We start from the raw sequence: 20,507 nt of genomic DNA, 5'->3' as shown, positions 1-20,507 counted from the left end.
GGCTTAAACAAAGAAAATAATTGATTGCCTCCTGCTACTGGGGTAAACTTGGCTCTAAGGATGGTGGGATCCAGGGGTTCAAATGATGTTATAGGGAATTGTATTTTTCATCTCTTGGTTTGCTTTTCTTTGAGTTGGTTTCTTCGTGTGGGGCACCTGGCTGGGGCCTCTTTCCCAGGGTTGTGAGGAATTCAAGAGGGAGTAGGGTTTGCCCGCCTAGTGAACGCAGGCAGAATAGACAAGTAGCAATTCTGCAACTGCAGTTTGGAACGCTAAAAACTAAGCCCACCCCATTTGTATATATTTGCAAGCATGTGATTGGATACTTACTTACGCGTGTAACTGCTTATCAACTTATAGTAAACATATCCAGGCTTATTTTCCTTCCTCCCTCCCTCTCTCCCTTTCTGCTATTTCTTTCATTTTTTTACTTTTTAGTATGGAAAACTTGAAACCTATACAGAAGTAGAAAGAGTCACGTAAATGAACCTTCATGCGCCAATGACCGGCTATAATGAAGAGCTGTCAACACATAACCAGTATTGTTTCATTTATACTGGCTTTTTTGTAATAAGTCTATTACATGGGGTTTATTTTATCTGTAATTACTTCATTTTGTATTTGAAAAAAAAAATTTAATGTTTATTTTTGACAGAGGAACCAAGCGTGAACGGGGGAGGGGCAGAGAGAGAGAGGGACACAGAATCTGAAACAGGCTCCAAGTGGTCAGCACAGAGCTGGACGTGGGGCTCAACTCGGGGACCAGCGAGATCATGACCTGAACTGAAGTCAGACGTTTAACTGACTGAGCCACCCAGGCACCCCTCATTTTGAATTTCTAAAAAATTATTAAAAAAAAACATAACCCCAAATCATTATCATATCTTAAAAAATTAGCAGTAATATTTTAATTTCATTCATATTTTATTATTGTCTCATAAATGTTTTAAAAATTGGTAATTTGGGGGCATCTGGGTGGCTCAGTTGGTTAAGTGTCCGACTTTGGCTCAGGTCGTGATCTCACTCCTTGTGGGTTCGAGCCCCCATCAGGTTCTGTGCTGACAGCTCCCAGCTCATTGTCTGCAGCTGGCTTCCGATTCTGTCTCCATCTCTCTGCCCTTCCCCCTGCTCAAGTGCGTGCGCAAGTGCTCGCTCTCTCTCTCTCTGTCTCCTTCTGTGTCTCTCAAATATCAATAAAAAGTAAAAAAATTTTTGACGTTTGTCTATTTTTGAGAGAGAGAGGCAGAGCGCGAGCGGGGGAGGGGCATAGAGAAAAGGAGACGGAATATGAAACAGGCTTCAGGCTCTGAGTTGTCAGCACAGAGCCCAACATGGGGCTCGAACCCATGAACCATGAGATCATGACCTGAGCCGAAGTCTGACGGCCAACCGACTGAGCCACCCAGGTGCCCCAAACATTTAAAAAAAATTTTTAAAAAATATTTGCTAATTTAAATGCAGATCCATACAAGGTCCATTATTATATTGGTTGATTTCTTAAATACCTTGTTTTAAAAAATATTTTTTAAAGATTTTATTTTTATTTATTTTTAATTATTTTTTATGTTTATTTTCGAGAGAGAGAGAGAGCAAGTGGGGGACAGGCAGAGAGAGAGGGAGACACAGAATCTGAAGCCGGCTCCAGGCTTTGAGCTGTCTGTACAGAGCCCAACGCAGTCTCGAACTCATGAACCACGAGATCATGACCTGAGCCAAAGTCAGACGCTTAAGTGACTGAGGCACCCAGGCCCCCCTAAAGATTTTATTTTTAAGTAATCTTTACACCCAACATGGGGCTTGAACTCACCACCCTGAGATCGAGCCCCATAATCTACCGACTGAGCCAGCCAGGCACACCCCTTTCTTAAATATCTTTTAATCTATAGATTCTCCCCCTTGCCTTAAAAAAAAATTTTTTTTTTTAAATTTGAGTTTAGTTGACACGTAGCGTTACATTACTTTAGGTGCAGTATAGTGATTCCACTTCTCTGTACATTATTCTGTGTTCACCACCCCCCTTGCCTATTTTAAACGACTTTATATTTTAAGAACAATTTAAGGTTCATAGTAAAATTGAGGGAAAGGTATTTAGAGAGATTTCCCATATACCCCCTATGCTCGCATATGCACAACCTCTCCCATTTTCAGTATCCCCTACCAGAGTGGTATCTTTGTTGCACATTCGTACCATATGCACTATGTAGCATTGTATTTAACAGTCATCCAGAAATCTGTTTTTTTCCAGAAAAACTATCAAGAGCCTGGTATTCAAGACCTTCCAATAGATTAGCCCCGTCCTACCCCTTCAGTCTCTCTACCCTCTCTTACTCTAGTATTACCAGGGTGTTACAGAATGTAAACTGGTCTTTCGGACCCTTCAGAAAGCATTTAAATTTGCACTTCTAGACTTACTCATAATGTCTTCTCAGCTTGAAATGCTTACTCGATCTGCTTTTTGCTTGTCTAGTTCTTTTAATGCCCACCTTAAACCTCCATGAGGTCTTCTAATTTTCCTGGCCAGAAACAATCTTTCTTTTGAACTCTTGCGGCTTTTTTAAACTCACTTTTTACTATTTTGCTATTTAAGTGGCACAAATGGTATTATCGGGTATATCCAGTATTGTAACTAACTTGGTTTGGGTATAAGCTCTCTAGACAGCCTCATAGGTCTTTCTGTCTGGTTTCTGGCTTAATGTTCCGAGAACTTGTTAGCGTATCTCTCCACAATTAGACTGTGAACTTGTCGAGGACAGGGACTATGGTTTAATGGCATTTGTGACAGTGGTGCCAGGCACCTAAAACGTACTCAGTAAATGTTTATTGAATAAGTGAGTGAATTTATATGAGAAACCTGGTATATGATCAGCGTATGGATTTTTGTGAAGGGGTATTTAATCATCGTAAAAAAATTGGTCTCAGGTGCTTTGCTGGCTCACTTGGGCTTGGGGTTGTGAGTTTGAGCCCCATGTTGGGTATAGAGATTACTTAAAATAAAATCTCTAAAAAAAATTGGTCTCAGATATTTGATTTTCTCTAATTTATATAATTTATATCCATTTACAGGTACTCTGCTGGATTCATATAGTATACATCTAAGAGTATACTATATATGTACTACACGTACATATATATACAGTATATACTATATTATATAATATATTACTGTATTATAGTATATTTGTTATATAATTATACTGTATTATAGTATACTCTTTGTTCTTTTTTTTCTCTTGCAAAACTAATCCATTAATAAATGATTGCTTATCCCAAATGTTAGTTTCCTGCATTAGCTCGGATGATCAAGAAGTCCTAAAAAAAAAAAAAGAGAATACAAAGATGATTTAAAATATATTGTTTTTTTCCTACACTAATTTTCTTTTTTATGACTTTGGACATTTGAGCATTGGGGGGAAGTGTTTATGTGGTAATTTAGAAATTAAATTATACCAACTGTGCATATACTTGCTTAAAAATGTATTTGTGAACTACTGTGATAAGTTTAATATTTACTTTCTTTCAGCCTGCTTGAATTTCCTGAAGTTGTGCAAAATAAAATATTACAATTATTGTCTTATTCACAATGTACAGGTAAGTTGGTAGATATTAGTCATGTCTATTATTGGAACCACTTAGCAAACTCTGTGATTTAATAATGTATCCTATTTATTATAGAGGGATTTTATTATACAAACTGGTGATCCTACAGGGACTGGCCGTGGAGGAGAGTCTGTTTTTGGGTGAGTTCTTTTGTTTTTAAATGAGAAAAAATAGAATTGCCTCTTAACAGTGTTAACTAGCATATTTCAATCAGCTTTTTAAAATATCGTTCAAAGATAGATTTTTCCCTTAAGTTCCCTAAATGTCTATAGCAAAAAAGAGTATTTTGAATCATAATGGTATTTCTACAAAGAAATGGCAGTTCTGTTTGGTACTAGAACTTCTGTATTTCATATTGAGGGTACTTATATTTTAATTTTTTTTTTTTTTTTAACGTTTATTTATTTTTGAGACAGAGAGAGACAGAGCATGAACAGGGGAGGGGCAGAGAGAGAGGGAGACACAGAATCGGAAGCAGGCTCCAGGCTCCGAGCCATCAGCCCAGAGCCCGACGCGGGGCTCGAACTCACGGACCGCGAGATCGTGACCTGAGCTGAAGTCGGAGGCTTAACCGACTGAGCCACCCAGGCGCTCCTAGGGTACTTATATTTTAAAGCTTTATTATGTATTTTTTCAGTCAACTGTATGGTGATCAAGCAAGCTTTTTCGAGGCTGAAAAAGTACCAAGAATTAAGCACAAGAAGAAAGGCACTGTGTCCATGGTGAACAATGGCCGTGATCAACATGGATCTCAGGTGAGGAAATGAGTGAGAAGATGAATTTTGTTTTAAAATGAAGGACTAGAAAGAGCCACAGAGTTATCTTTTCAAACTACCCAATAAGAAGAGAATTGCAAAGATAGTTGTTAGAAGAAAAATATTACACTATATTTTTTTCTATATAAAAAAATTTGGGGGGGTGCCTGACTGGCTCAGTAGGTAGAGTGTGCGACTCTTAATGTCGGGGTTGTGAGTTTGAGCTTCATGTTGGGTGTAGAGATGACTTAAAAATAAAATCTTTAAAAAAAGTTATTTTGTCCTTTTAAATGTAAGGTATGTCCATTATGAGGAGATCAGAAAACACAAAACAGTACATGGGAGAAAATAGCATCTACAATCCCACTATCCATGGGTCATCACTGTTGACATTGTGGTCTGTACTTCAAAACAGATCATATTGAGAACCTTTCATTCATTGTCTCGTTTAATCCTTACAACAACCCATTTTGGGGTAGATGGGTTTTTTTCCTCACAGTTCACATGTGAAGAAACTGAGCTTTGGTTTGCCCAAGTATTCTAAACAATCAGGGAATACTTTTTAAAAGTAACAAGTGGGTAAGAATCCACACAGTTAACGTGAAGTATTACTTTTGTGTATTTTTTCTATCAGTCTGTCATTGATTTCAGTTAGAATTATAGATCTATTTTTATATTTTGCTGTGTCTTTCTATGCAGTTTCTTATTACTACAGGAGATAATCTAGATTACCTTGATGGTGTTCATACGGTGTTTGGTGAGGTGACAGAAGGCATGGACATAATTAAGAAAATTAATGAGACCTTTGTTGACAAGGACTTTGTACCATATCAGGATATCAGGTGTGTTTGGTGTCTCAATGTACTAGAATGTTTTAATACTGTAGTGTTTGACACATAGTGGAGATATCAAGTGCAGGACTGGTTTTTGGATAATTCCAAAATGTGTATTAATACAAGACTATAAAACTCCATAAAGCAAACGAGATTTTTTTGTATTTTTATACTTGTACTAATTAATTATAGTTGCTTATGTTGGGAAGAATTATTAATCCTTTAATTTAGTTTTTAAAAAATGCATATTGAGTAATAATGGCAAAACTACTAAGATTTAGACATTTATGTTAATATTAGACATGTTATCTTAGAGCAATGCAGAGTAGTAAACCTAAGATAAATGGTACTCTAGTAATATATCCTTGTGCATTAAAATTTAGGTGCCTGTGGTTCTTTGTCATTAGAGATACTTAAGACATTTGTTATAACCTTTATAAAAAGTAAAACAGGGGTTCTGAAATAATGTAAATGTAACCTTTTGACTTGGATTTATTTTGTAAGGATAAATCACACAGTGATTTTAGATGATCCGTTTGATGACCCTCCAGATTTATTAATCCCTGATCGATCACCAGAACCTACAAGGGAACAGCTCGATGTGAGTGGAGCCTTCTTGTGATTGAATGTATGTGCATACTAATGCTTTGCATAGCTTTTGCTTTTTAGTCCGTTAAAACTTATTTCTTCAGAATGTCTTGCTTGATCAGTTGTACTAGGACAAGTTTAGAATTATTTTTTCCTTTCCCTAATTTCTTTTCATTTCCCTGATTTTCTTTCTTCAATTTCTGTTCCACCAGTAGAGCCTTAGCTCTAGAAGTTTATGTTAATACCTTGTGAAAATGTTTTTCTTAATCTCCTAACTCTGTGTAGGAGTATAGCTTTAAGGCTAAATTAAACATCATCTTGTAAGGGAGCTTTTCAACTGGGGACACTCTGGAGCTATACTAGAACCTCGATATTTTTGTGGCATAATGCAGACTTTTTCCTCTTACATTTTAAGGTATAAGTTTCTGTTTATGAAGCTTTGTCAAAGCTGAATTGATTTTTATAGTTGGGATTTGGTGCTTAACTTTTAAGATCATTTATCTTCTGCATTCAGCACTGAGTTGGATACTAGATAGTTTCTTTAAAAATGTTTATCTTGATTTAACAATAAATTAGAAGCTTAGTCTGGCCGATATTATCAAATTAATTTAAAATAATTTTCTGAGGCTTGTAAGTTTGTTTGAGTTTCTGTTCTAACATATTTGATGGAACTAAGGATAAAGTGCCATGTCTCCCATGTTTCTCAGATTTTTCAATTCTTTCAGTATATTTTTAAGTGGCTTCTGCCTTACAGAGTGGTCGAATAGGAGCAGATGAAGAAATTGATGATTTTAAAGGAAGATCAGCTGAAGAAGTAGAAGAAATAAAGGCAGAAAAAGAGGCCAAAACTCAAGCTATTCTGTTAGAAATGGTAAGATGATTATCTTTGGTCATATAGTTGTTCTGAAATTTATTTAATATGTAACTCATTGTAAATTTATTTTTGGCTCTTTGATAATCAAAATATTAAAAACTTAGCTTTGAATTTTTTCTGGATTAAATTTTATAGGACACATGAAAGGTAAACAAATTTTGGTTCCATTATCAATATAGTGCTAAGTGCCTTTTTCAAAAATGGGCAGTGGATATACAACTTCAAATATGGGTTGAATTTCAATTATTTATATTCATCTCATTCATTTATTTTATTTTAGAGAGAGTGTGCGTGTGTGTGAGCTGGGGAGACGGGCAAAGGGAGAGGGAGAAAGAGGGAGAATCCCAAGCAGCTCCAAGCTCAGCACAGAGCCCAGTATGGGGCTTAATCCCATGACCTTGGGATCATGACCTGAGCCGAAACCAAGAGCTGGATGGCTTAACCAACTGAGCCACCCATGTACCCCTATTTATCTCATTTTTAAAGAGTGTTTATTGCACTGAATTTTATGTATATTAATAATTCTTTATACAACTCAAGTATTGAGGTTAAGTAGTTATAGGAGGAAGGAACCTGTGTAGAAATTGAGCACCCTAAAACATACTGCTTTGTATTATTAACAGTATGAAGTCCTTTGGGGAACAGTTCTTCAATAGTGATTAATTGACCTACCAGACATTTTTTCCATTTGTTAATTTTTTGTGGAATAGGCATACCTATCACACAGTAGATCATCAATAAATATTTGAATGAATAATTCAGTTTTTATTATTATCATTGTTTTACATAGTAGAGCTTGCAGATTCTAGCCCTGTTTCAAAATTCATTGTTCTCATCTCAAGCTGAAGGAACAAATATTAAAGGTTACAATTCAAGAAAATTTTACTGCATTAAAAAAAATTTGAAAATACACTTTTTAATGAGCACACTGTGTATCTGGAACTATTGACCCAGAACAACAAACAGAATAACAAGTTCTAAGAAAATTACTGCACTTAAAAGAAAAATCTTTTGAGCAACTGGGCAGGAAGAATATGTGACTTATAAGTGAAAGAACATATTAGCATCAGAATTTCAAAAGCAAAAGTACAGGCAATTTATGCCAGGAAGATGTTGGGTTAGCATAACAAAACCTTTTATTTTTCAGATAATTTCAAATTTATGAGAAAGTTAAAAAAGTAGTACAGAGAACTTCTCTATACCTTTTACTCAGATTCACCAATTTTTAACATTTTTGCCACATCTGCTTGATTATTCATTCTCCCTTTCTCTCTCCCGTCCTCCTCTCTCCAATTATACATGTATATACACATATTATTTTTTCTGGACCATTCGAAAATGAGTCCTAAACATCATTCCTTTTTACCTCTTATATCAGTGTGCATTTCCTCAGAGCAACAATATTATTATGCATATTCACAGTACAGTTATCAAAATCCGGAAATTTAAAATTGATAAAAATTTTACCCATGTTTCAATTTTGTCAGTTATTTCAGTAATATCTTTATAACTTTCCCCATAAAGTCTAGAATCCAGCTCTTAACTGATCATCTGTTGCATTTAGTTATCATGTTTCTTCTAACCTTTGAAAGAATTCCTTAACCTGTCTATTTTTCATGCTGTTACCATTTTTGAGGAATACAAGCCATCTGTTTTATAGAATATTCAACAGTTGCCTTGTGATTAGATTCAGATTATGTGCACAGACAGAATACTACATAAGTGACCTTCTCAGATGTTACATTTGCAGTAACAGGTCCGCAATATCCATCTGCCCTTCATTGGAAAGTGTTCATTTTGATTACTTGATCGAGGTAATCCTCTGCCTGGTGTCTCCATTGCATACTTGGTTTTTCCCTTGCAGCTAGTAAACAATCTGTAGCATTTGAGACCTTTCAAATATCTTGTCCCTTATCAAACTGTCCCTGTGGATTTCTCAGCTGTTCATGATTCTTGTCTCAACCAGCCTTTACTTTGATGAATGTAGAGTGGTGATTTTCTAATTCCCACTACTTCTACACTTGTCAGTCTGCCTTCTACTGTAAGGAATGGCCCTTCTTTTTTATCTTTTTATTTATATGTGCATTTTTACTAAGGACTCATGGATTCTTTTTTTTGCTTTGACTTTAATAAATTTGGAGTTTATATATTTTTTTAAGATTTTACTTTTTTAAAAATGTTTATTTATTTTTGAGACAGACAGATTGTGAGCAGGGGAGGGGCAGAGAGAGAGGGAGACAGAATCCGAAGCAGGCTCCAGACTCTGAGCTGTCAGTATAGAGCCTGACGCGGGGCTTGAACCCATGAACCATGAGATCATGACCTCAGCCGAAGTCAGATGCTCAACCGACTGAGCCACCCAGGTGCCCCAAAGATTTTACTTTTTTAAGTAATATTTACACCGAGCATGGTGCTTGGTAAGATCACAACCCCAAGATCAAGAGTCGCATGCTCTACCGACTGAGCCAGCCAGGTACCCCTAAGTAGATTTTATTTTTTAGGGCTGATTTAGGTTTATAGAAAGATTGAATAGAAAGTAACAGAGAATTCTCTGTGCACACTCATCCCTCTCCCCAACAGTTTCTCTTATTATTAACATCTTGCATTAGTGTGGTAGATATGTTACACTTGGTGAGTCAATATTTGATAAATATTATTAACTAAAGTCCATAATTTACATTAGGTTTCACTCTGTGTTGTACATCTTGTGAGTTTTGAGAAATGTGTAACAACATGTATCGGTCATTACAGTATCATACATAATAGTTGCACTGCCCTAAAAATCCTCTGTGCTCACATATTCATCTCTCCCTGCCCCCCTCCCCTGGCAGCCACTGGTCTTTTTTTACTGTCTGCATAGTTGCGTTTTCCCGAATGTCATATAGTTGGAATCACATAGTATGTATCCTTTTAAGATTGCCTTCTTTCACTTAGCCATTTGCACTTAAGATTCCTCCGTGTATTTTTGTGGCTTGATAGCTCATTTCTTTTGATCACGAAATAACATTCCATTGTATGGAATGTACCACAGTTTGTTTAAACATTCACCTATTAAAAAATGTCTTGGGGCAGCTGGGTGGCTCAGTCGGTTAAGTGTACAACTCTTGATTTCGGCTCAGGTCATGATCAAAAGGCTGTGAGATCAAGCGCCGGGCTCTGTGCCGGGCATGGAGCCTGCTTAGGATTCTCTCTCTCCCAGCTCGTGCATGTGTGTACTCTCTCTCAAAAAAAGTGTCTTGATTGCTTCCAAGTTTTGGCAAGTATGAACAAATCTGCTGTAAACGTTTGTGTACAGATTTTTGTGTGGACAGAAATTTTTAACTCATTTGGGCAAATACCTAAAGATGCAATTACTGGAATTTATGGTAAGATTATGTTTATCTCTAAAAAACTGCCAAACGGTCCTCCCAACTAGCTGTCCATTTTGCATTCCCACCAGTAATGATGGAGAGTTCCTATTGCTCTACATCCTTGTCAGCATTTGGTATTGTCAGTGTTTTGGATTTTAGCCATTCTAATATGTGGTTGTGTGTTGTTTTGATTCTCACTATTAACAGGTTTCATCTTCTTTTTTTTTTTTTTTTTTTTTTTTAAGTAAGCTCTATGCCCAGTGTGGGGCTTGAACTCACAACCCTGAGGTCAAGCATGTTCTATCAACTGAGCCAGCCAGGTGCTCCAGATTGTTGTCTTTTGTTAGGCTTCAGAAGCACTGAGCAGATCTAACTGGCTCTGTTGCTTATTACTGTTTCTGATTTTTAAAAAAAAAAAAATTTTTTTTTAAAGTGTGTTTATCCAAGAGGAGATACTTCACATGATAGTGTTATCAGAAATCATTACTGAGAGTTTTCAGATTTATGTATAAAGAAGTATTGTTTGCCCACCTAAAGGCCCATGGCAAATACAGTGTTGCCACAATGAAACCATTTCCATCATGTGTTCTCCCACAGTTACCCTCATTGGTCCTTTAGTAGAACTGGGATACCGTACTCAGTGCAGTAGTTGGTTGTGAAGTCGAGTTCATTTTGGTTGAAGTAGAAGATGATAGTGAGGGTGAGAGTAAAAAACAAGAAACACTCGCCCTGAATTATTGCTGTTCACATCAAACAACAACGCAGAAAGAATGGAGCATTACTCATGCAGAAAGCTAGTGTCAGTATGATCATGTTTTTCAAAGGTTTAAAAACAAGCAAAACTAAATTATATTGCTTGGGGATGCATATTTATTTGGGAAAACTCTGAAGATACAGGAGAATGGCCAAAAAGGAAAACCAAAAAGCAGGATATTTGTTACTCTGGTGAGACAAAGTAATGGGATCAGGGGACATTTTAGTTCTTTTTTTTTTTTTTTAATGTTTATTTTGAGAGAGAGAGAATACAGGCAGGGGAAGGGCAGAGTCAGGGAGAGAGAGAAGGAGAGAGAGAATCCCAGGTAGGCTCCGGGCTACCAGTTCAGAGCCCAACATAGAGCTCAATCCCATGAACTGCGAGATCATGATCTGAGCCGAAATGAAGAGTCAAACTCCCAACCGACTGAGCCACCAAAGGGACATTTTAGTTCTTAAGCTAGTTGGCATCGTGGGTGTTTTTTATTTTCATGCTCCATTCCTTAGATATACTTTGTATAATTTTTTTTTTTTTTAATATATGAAGTACTTGAAAAAAGAAAAACAGGAGATAAAATTGGGACTTTGAAGCCAGATAGATCTGGGCTCAAATCCCAACTCTGTTGCTTATTACTGGGTGGCCTTCAGTTAATTATTTAACATTCTTGAATTTTATTTTACTCATTTTTAAAATGGAAACCACACAGTTGTTTTAAGAATTGGCAGTAGTGTGTGTGAAGTGCGAAGCATGGTATTCACAGAAAGTCAGAGTCAGACAAGTATTAGCTATTAATACAGTATGGTTTCAGATTTTACAATCTTATTTAGATTTCTTTTCCTGAGCCTGTAGTTTCTTTCTTTCTTTTTCTTTTTTTTTTTTTTTTTTTAAGTTTATTTATTTTGAGAAAGAGAGCACACAAGTGGGGAAGGGGCAGAGAGAAAGGGAGAAAGAGAATTCTAAGCAGGCTCTGTGCTGTCAGAACAGAGCCCAAAGCGGGGCTCAATCTCATGAGCCACACAGGTGCCCCTGAGCCTGTAATTTCAAATGTAAATTCAGTTGTTTAGGGAAATCAGCATTTTGGGCATACGTAGGGTAGTTAGAATAGAAACAACAAAGGAATTGATTTCTATTTTTGTTTACTTACAATTTAGGTGGGAGACCTACCTGATGCAGATATTAAACCTCCAGAAAATGTGCTGTTTGTGTGTAAATTGAATCCAGTGACCACAGATGAAGATCTGGAGATAATATTCTCAAGATTTGGGCCAATAAGAAGGTAATCTCTAGAATTAGTGATTTTAGAAAAACTAGGTATTGGTGGTTTTCTAATGACATTTTTGGATGAATCTGTGAACTCTAGAATTTTGTACTGGTGAATTTTACAGATGACTCTTTTGCATAGCAGGGGAGAAAAAGATGCATTTATATGTGTATGTGTATATATAGAAATATACACACACAAATACACACACACACACATATCATTGAATGATTCTCCCACTTCCAACAGACATTTTCAGTCTAAGACAGGAAGCAGTTTAAGTAGTTCTGTAGTATTCTCAGTAATCTTTAATATTTAAAATACTTATGTAAGTTCTCCCTAGAATTACCAGCAATCTATGTCAAAATTAATTTTTTTCTTTTTTGAGTGGTCTCCACACCCACCATGGGTGTTGAACTCACAACCCCGAGGGCAGGAGTCTCACGCTTTACTGACTGAGCCAGCCACGCACCCCTATGTCAAAATAAATTTGAATCTAAATTTTCCCAAATGTTTTCCTTTTGCTAATAATGCTTTCTTCCCCTGCATTGTTAATGTAAAAGTCTATGAAGCTAGTATTTCTGTGAGAAAGGGAAATATTCTTGAGGAAGGTCAATTACACAGTTGACCTGCATGGTCAACTGCAGGTTTGAACTGCATGGGGCCACTTAGACACAGATTTCTTTTGATAAACACAGTATAGTACTATAAATGTATATTCTCTTCCTTATTATTCTTAACATTTTCTTCTCTGTAGCTTACATTATTATAAGAATACAGTATATAATACATGTAACATACATAATATGTATTAATTGACTGTGTTATTAGTAGTTAAGTTCTGGGGGAGTCAAAAATTATATGCTTATTTTTTACTGCAGGGGAGGGGGCTGGGACCCCTAACCACCATGTTGTTCAAGGGTCAACTGTAATTGATTAAAAAGTATTATTTTATGTTTAGAATTTCCTTTTAGGTTATGTTTTGGGGCTTTTTATTTGTTTTTTTGTTTTTGCCTATGAAATCATTCTTTATTCTTCCTGTTGAAAGAAAAATCTTTCCATAAATGGCTACTCAACTTTATTCCTCCACGTACTTATGGTATATCATATTTACAAAAAATACTCCTATATTGCTACTTTTTTTTTTTTTTAATTTTTTTTTTCAACGTTTTTTTATTTATTTTTGGGACAGAGAGAGACAGAGCATGAACGGGGGAGGGGCAGAGAGAGAGGGAGACACAGAATCGGAAGCAGGCTCCAGGCTCTGAGCCATCAGCCCAGAGCCCGACGCGGGGCTCGAACTCACGGACCGCGAGATCGTGACCTGAGCTGAAGTCGGACGCTTAACCGACTGCGCCACCCAGGCGCCCCATTTTTATTTTTGAGTTTTAGATATTATATACTGACTTCCTGCTGAGGCGTATGAGGATTTACGTCTCTTCCTATCCTCTCCATCTTCATTCATACCACCTACTACTTTGATTGTGTCATAGTTTTGGTTAGATCATTATTCCATATTTACATTTTAATATATGTAAATGTCATAACAGTTGATCCATATGGTATAATGTGATTACTTTTCCTTTGTCTCACAATGTTTTATTTCCCTATTCATTTCATTTCCTGTTTTTAAAATGAGACTTATGGTATGTGAGTAAATGGGCAAGCCAGGTGATTTCAACTCCTCTTATTGGCCCTTTTACTTGATTGTTAAGATGGATTAGTTCTATTTAATAGCTATAGCTATGAAGTTTAATTTGAGCTTGGTTTGTATTAAAATTCAAGGGCACACCTGGGTGGCTCAGTCAGTTAAGCGTCTGAATCTTGATTTCAGCTCAGGTCATGATCTCATAGTCATGAGATCAAGCCCGTTGGGCTCCGTGCTGAGCATGGAGCCCACCTGGGATTCTCTGTCTCCCTTTGCCCTCCCTTGCACACACGCGCGCTCCCTCTCTTTCTCAAGAAAATAAAAAAATAAAACCCTACAAAGTATAAACTTATTAAACATGTACATGTGTATGAATTTACATACAGTAACATTGTATACTACAGTATACATTCTGCAGTATCATTGTATACTCTATAATTCATTTACGTTTGGACTAGAAGTGAATAAAGACTTAAAGAGTTTTTTTAGCATTAGTTTGCTTTTGGCATGGTAAAGTAAATACTGTTATTCTTTCTTCAGTGCATTAGGAATTTAGGCCAAGATTGGGAATTTAGAGTAGAATTTAGATAATTTAGTTACTACACTGGTGAACTACTTTTTTTGAATTGTTATTGAAGAAACTGGGAGAAATATAGTTCCATGAGTTTAACTTTGACTTTTAATAAATGGCGTATTTTGTTCTTCACTTTTGAAGAGTAAGAGTAAATGCTTTTTTTTTAAAGTCACTTTTTCCAAACTTTCTTTCAGTTGTGAAGTTATCCGGGATTGGAAGACAGGAGAATCCCTTTGTTATGCTTTTATTGAATTTGAAAAGGTAGGTCATTATATAGATATATTAAGTTTATATTTATTTTGCTCTTATATAGTGTTAAAGTATGAAAAATTATAAAATTTTTCCAGTCTCTGAGATTAGAACATTAATTCGCCCTTTAGGCACCCAAGAAAAATAATTTTATTATATCCTCTATTTAAATAAATACAACATCTGTTGGTGTTAATATATGTACCTTTAGTTTAGATTCAGGTACAGTCTGAGTTAGTGTATCTTTAAAACTTTAAAGTTTTAGGTAATGTCTTTCATGTTGTAGAAATGATTTTTCAGCATTGTTTACATAGATCTGTAATTGAATAATAGAGAACTAGACTGAGTATAAAGTTCTAGGTGTTAATCTGAGCTCTGTCACTATTATATGATATTTGACAGTTTATCTGGAACTCTTATTTCTAGATATTACCCTCCTTGTAAATAAAACCTGAATATTGGATTAGATGGTACCTTCTAGATCTATAATAATAATGATGAGAGCTTATGTTATTCAAATAGCTTTCTTTAAGCCAGGTGTTACACTACCTGATATGCATTTAATCCTTACAACTCTGTGAGAATAGGTACTGTCCTCCTTTTCCAAGTAAGTAAGTGGAGACACATAGTGGTCATGTGACTTGATTAAAATTATGCCCCCAGTGATTGCCTACCATGTACCAGATGATGTTCTAAATGATATAGATACAAAGATGGCTAAAGCTTTGTATCCTCATGGAGTTTATGATCCATTTAATTCTTGACATACATGGTAAATAAATATGATTGTAACTAGGTTTTATTTTTTTGTCTGCTTCTCTGAATTGCCTCTAGTAAGTTGTGAACAGACCAAAGGATACATTTCCAGGAATATAGGAGATAATTGATCAGTGCTGGGTTGAAATGCATCATTCCTAGTGTTCAGATGTCCGAGATGGAAATACAGGGTTTCAAAGTTGCTGACGGGAAGAATCCTTATGTAACAAGGACCTTGGTATCTCAGGCCCACAGTCCATTATCCACACCATTGGGAATAGCTTTGTTTCTGATTTCAGGCTTTTTCAGAACTTAGGTAATTGTGTATGTGTGTGTGTACACACACCTGTGGACTGTGTCATACTCCTCTGGGTCAGCACTCCATAATCAGTCACAATTTCTGGACAGAAATGAATGCATATTCATACCAAGTGGAATAAATTAAGTCCATAGTCTCCTGTTAGGAGACTGTTTTGGTGTCAAATGGATTTTAACACCAAATTTATAAAAACAACTTTGAACTTTCAGGATATTTTTGGGTTTTGAGTAGAAGGGGTTATGGACTTGGGGAACACAGTTTGTAGGTATATGTATGTCCACTACAGTCAGACTGCCTCAGCTCACGTCCTGGCTCTCACCTTTGCCAGCTGACCTTTGGCAACTTCTACGCCTTTCTAAACTGATGTTTTCTCTTTGAGAAAATGGAGATGATAGCAGGTAGTAGTTCCTCATACACTTGTTACCAGAGTTAACTGGGGTCACAGGCACAAAACATTTAACGGCATTTCGCGTGTAATAAGCTTGCAAATGTTAGTTTGGGTAAAAACAAACTTTTGTATTTTTAGTATTTGTTGAAGCTGCAGAAATCTTTTCCATAAAGATTTATGCTTGAGTTTTTATAATTACTCTCAGGAAGAAGATTGTGAGAAAGCATTCTTCAAAATGGACAATGTACTTATAGATGACAGAAGAATACATGTGGATTTTAGCCAGTCTGTTGCAAAGGTTAAATGGAAAGGAAAAGGTATGTTGGTTCATCTTCCTTTGTTTCTGTTCAGCGTGCCTGCTTGTGCGTGTGAGCGTGCTTGCGCGTATATCTCCTTTGACTTAGTGCTGCTCATTAGGAGAAATGTTCATTGATGTAACTTCTGCCATTTATGGTTTCACGTAGCTGCTATCGAGAATCTAAGATAAAGGGGAGTGTATGTATGTGTGTATGTGTATTTTAAGCTGATGATGAACATATTTACTGGCTTTGACTGTATTATAAATTACTTTTAACCCATTTAAACCGTTGCAGATATTTGCAAAATGATGGTTGTGGTGGCTTGGTTCTTTTAGATGCAAAACAGGTTTTTTTTTTGTTTTCATTGTCATATGGTGCAAAGTTGGAAAGGTCCATGAAAGGTGGTGTAAAAAACTCTCCCACTTCTGCACCTCATCTACCCCATTTCCCTTCCGAGAGGTAACCACTCTCACCTGTTTCTTTATTTTCCGCATACATTCTTTGAATAGACATGCATATGTGTTTATGTTGAGAATTTTCTCTCAATGTGTTTTTTCCCCGTATATATTTTATGTATATTTATAGGTTTCTCCTTTAAAAAAGGAAGTATATATATTTTATATGTATTATTTTCAACTTTAGAAAAGGATAAGACAAATGGATGCAGGCTATACATACTGCCTTCATATCTTGCATTTTTCATTTAATAATACATCTAAGAGAGCAATTCATGTTAGTGTATAAAAGTGACAGTCTCAGCAGCTGCAGTTTTCTATTGAATGTATATATCATAATTTATTGGACTAGTTCTATTAATGGACAGTGAAGTTTCTAATCTTTTGTTCTTCTGTTTTACTGTCCCTGTGCATATGACATTGTCCACATACGCATATATACATGTCAACTGAATTTCTGGTAGTAGCATGTCAAACTTAAGATTGAATGTCTGTATGCTAAAATAATGTAAGTTTTTGATTTTTGATGCAGTATTTTTAGAAGATTTTACTTTGACAGTTATTCACCACATCATGCTAAATTTTACTAGGAATTCCAGGATTACTTTCTTTTTCTATAAAACTTTTCTTTCTTTCCCATGATTTTTATGAATTCTTTTTTTTTTTTTTTTCCCAAATAAGAAAGAACACTACTTGAGAGTGATGTGCTCGTTTGTTTGGTAGGTCATGGTACCTTGTGGGAGTTCAGAAAAAGAAATGATCAATGTCCGAAGTAGGTGAGGAAGGCCCGCTGGAAGCTGTGTTCTCCGTGGTGGGAGACGGTGACGGGTCAGGGTTCCCTATAGTGTTGGTTTCTCCCATGAAACTGTCGTGCTGGATTGCAGGACTAGATTTTCACACCGCTCTCTATTTTCAGTGACTCGCGAAAACTAAACGCACTAAGGTGGTGTGTTTTTCACATGTAGTAACTGCAGCTTTGTAAACAAAAGAATCAAATAAGTGTATTCAAGAACTATAGAGGAGCTGTTGGCCTAATGCACTCTAGTTCTGGTCCAGTGGTGCTAATGCACTGGCCTAATGCACTCTAGTTCTGGTGCAGAAGTAGCTCTTCTGTGGGGCTTTTTCCCCAAAGAGCTAATTTAATTTTAGCATTTGGGGCATGTGTGAAACCAGTATAATTACAGTTCCTCACCACAGAGAAAGAACTTGAAGCACAATCTTGTGAAGTGATTTATTGAGAGTCACATAAACTGATGATATAAATAGGATTTAATTTAGTTTTTGTTTTTTTTTCCTCTCGATTCTTTTCCTAACATATCCACCCACTGAAAAAATGATACTGCCTTCCTAAGTGGTTTCAGTGTAGTTTATTTACAGAGGACTTTTTTTTTTAACTTTATTTATTTATTTTGAGAGACAGAGACAGTGCAAGTGGGGGAAGGGCAGGGAGAGAGCGAGAATCTGAAGAAGGCTCTGTACTGCCAGCGCAGAGCCTGATGTGGAGCTTGAGCCCACGAAGGCGTGAGATCATGACCTGAGCTGAAACCAAAAGTCAGTTGCTTAACCAGCTGAGCCACCCAGATGCCCTTCCTATGTAACATTTTAGAAAAAAATAAGTTCACTTTAAAGTCCTCTCTAAGGGGCGCCTGGGTGGCTCAGTCAGTTAAATGTCCCACTCTTGGTTTCGGCTCGGGTCATGATCTCCCGGTTTGTGAGTTCAACCCTGGCATCAAGCTCTGTGCTGACCGTGTAGAGCCTGCTTGGGTTTTCTCTCTCTGCCCCTCCCCTGCTTGCTTGTTCTATCTCTCAAAATAAATAAATAAACCTTAAAAACTTGAAATGAAATGAAATGAAATGAAATGAAATAAAAAAATAAAAATAAAATAAAATGTTATAGAGGAGGGCTCCTGGCTGGCTCATTGGTAGAACCTGCAACTCTTGATTTTGGGGTCATGAGTTCAAGCCCCACATTGGGTGTACAGATTATTTAAAATAAAATCCTTTTCTTTTTTAATATTTTCTTATTTTTGAGAGAGAGAGAGAGAGAGAGAGCAAGCAGGGAGGTACAGAGAGAGAGAGGGAGATACAGAATCTGAAGCAGGCTCCAGGCTCTGAGCTGTCGGCACAGAGCCTGATGCAGGGCTTGAACTTAAAACCCATGAGATCATGACCAGAGCTGAAGTCGGATGCTTAACTGACTGAGCCACCCAGGCACCCCTAAAATAAACTCTTTAAAAAATAAAATAAAATGTCATATAGGAGACAGATGCTTTATTATTTATTATTTATTTTTTATTTTTTTTGTGGTTTATTTTTTGTAACTGTAACTGTTTTTCCCCTTCCCTTCCCCCATGGTCTTTGTTAAATTTCTCAAGATCCACATGTGAGTGAAAAGGGAGACAGATGCTTTAGCTTCACATGCCATCATAAACATGTTTATTTGTTAACTGTAGTTAATTTTGAGATAGTTTTATGTATTATGGATTCGTATTTAATAAATTGAATATATACTCTATACCATTCACAGTGCTAAGTACTTTGTCTTATAGCTCTGTGAAATGTAGGTATTATTTTCAGCTTACAAATGAAAGGAATATAAATGAGTTTCAAAGAAGTGGCTAACCTAGGACCTTCCACTAGAGTCAGGATTTGACCACAGAACTTTTCACTTTAATCCATTGCTCTTTCCATTATACCGTAACTGCCTCATCCATAGTGAGTCTGTGCTCCTGACAAGCACAGAATCTTTTGTCAGTGATGAAATGGTACCTGTTCGTTGTAGTTATCAGTGTTGTAATGTGTGCTGTTGTCTATTTCATGTTCACGTGAAATACTGTGAAATGTTGTTTACTGGCCATTTTTGTTTCAAGAGTCTCTGGAATTACCAGGTAGATTCATTTTGTTTTTGATGCTTACCTACTTCTTTTATTCCTATTTTCCCCTTTGTTTAAAGAACCTGATGGTAGGTTGTATGTAGGATTCCCAATCAAAACACCTCTCTGTGTACCTGCAGTTTGCTTTACTTGTATGTTCAGTCTTGGCCCTTGTGTACAAAGCCCTCCCACTAGAAGCACTTCGTCATGGTAGTTGAGGGGATAGGAAAGGCAGGTTGGTCAGCAGGTCTAGGACTGAATCTCCATCTGGTAGGAGAGTAGGCTTGGGAGTCAAGGGGCTGCAGAGGATGATGCTCTTTCCCTGCCCTGCCACTGAAGGCCAGTCAAGATAGAACGGTAGGTCCTATTTTTCTGAAGGGATAGTTGATTTCATTTTTGGCACTCGGGAGGAATAAAGGTGCTCTTGAGCAAGAACTTGAAAGCAGACACAGTTTGTCTTTGGTGTTCTTGCCAACCCTCCCCTCTCACACCCTTTAGTGAATTTCTGTGTGGATCCTACTGTGCCCTATCTGCTTGGTGCTCTGTTGAGATTTTAGTCTGTCTCTTTTGACAGATCAGAGATCTTTAAAGCCTTACTTCTTCCAAGATAAGTCTCTCAGATCTCAGACTCCAGTCTCAAGCCATCAATTTCCTTTGGACCTAATTTTCTTATGGACTCAATGGTTCTCCTTAAACACCGCATTATTTCCCAGTGAAAGTATTCATTGTGTAATTTAGGATTGAAAGTTTGATGTTGTAATACTCTCATAAATTGTTAGGTGGCAGCATAGGGCTACCTAGCAAAATAGGTATCAGATTTCATTTAAAAACGGTAATGGAGAATGAATTACTAATCTTCATTCGTTTTCTGTTCCTCAGTATATATGCTACTTATAAAATAGCTCATGTTATACCTCTTATAAAATAATTTTTG

The 20,507-nt window shown here is 36.6% G+C and overlaps 1 protein-coding gene across 1 annotated transcript in view; it reads left to right on the top strand.

Annotated features, from left to right (window-relative positions):
* PPIL4 (peptidylprolyl isomerase like 4) overlaps positions 1 to 20,507 on the top strand; it is a 34,034-nt gene that overhangs the window by 2,222 nt on the left and 11,305 nt on the right. Inside the window, exons 2-10 of the mRNA XM_049653042.1 lie at positions 3,521 to 3,588; positions 3,673 to 3,737; positions 4,235 to 4,352; positions 5,052 to 5,194; positions 5,690 to 5,786; positions 6,528 to 6,644; positions 11,903 to 12,027; positions 14,429 to 14,495; positions 16,152 to 16,263. Coding sequence (XP_049508999.1) covers positions 3,521 to 3,588; positions 3,673 to 3,737; positions 4,235 to 4,352; positions 5,052 to 5,194; positions 5,690 to 5,786; positions 6,528 to 6,644; positions 11,903 to 12,027; positions 14,429 to 14,495; positions 16,152 to 16,263 — 912 coding nt within the window. The remainder of the gene's footprint in view (positions 1 to 3,520; positions 3,589 to 3,672; positions 3,738 to 4,234; positions 4,353 to 5,051; positions 5,195 to 5,689; positions 5,787 to 6,527; positions 6,645 to 11,902; positions 12,028 to 14,428; positions 14,496 to 16,151; positions 16,264 to 20,507) is intronic.

This window comes from Panthera uncia (assembly GCF_023721935.1).
Source record: "Panthera uncia isolate 11264 chromosome B2 unlocalized genomic scaffold, Puncia_PCG_1.0 HiC_scaffold_24, whole genome shotgun sequence".
NCBI classification, from domain to species: Eukaryota; Metazoa; Chordata; class Mammalia; order Carnivora; family Felidae; genus Panthera; species Panthera uncia.
This window is presented reverse-complemented; position numbering and strand designations above follow the sequence as displayed.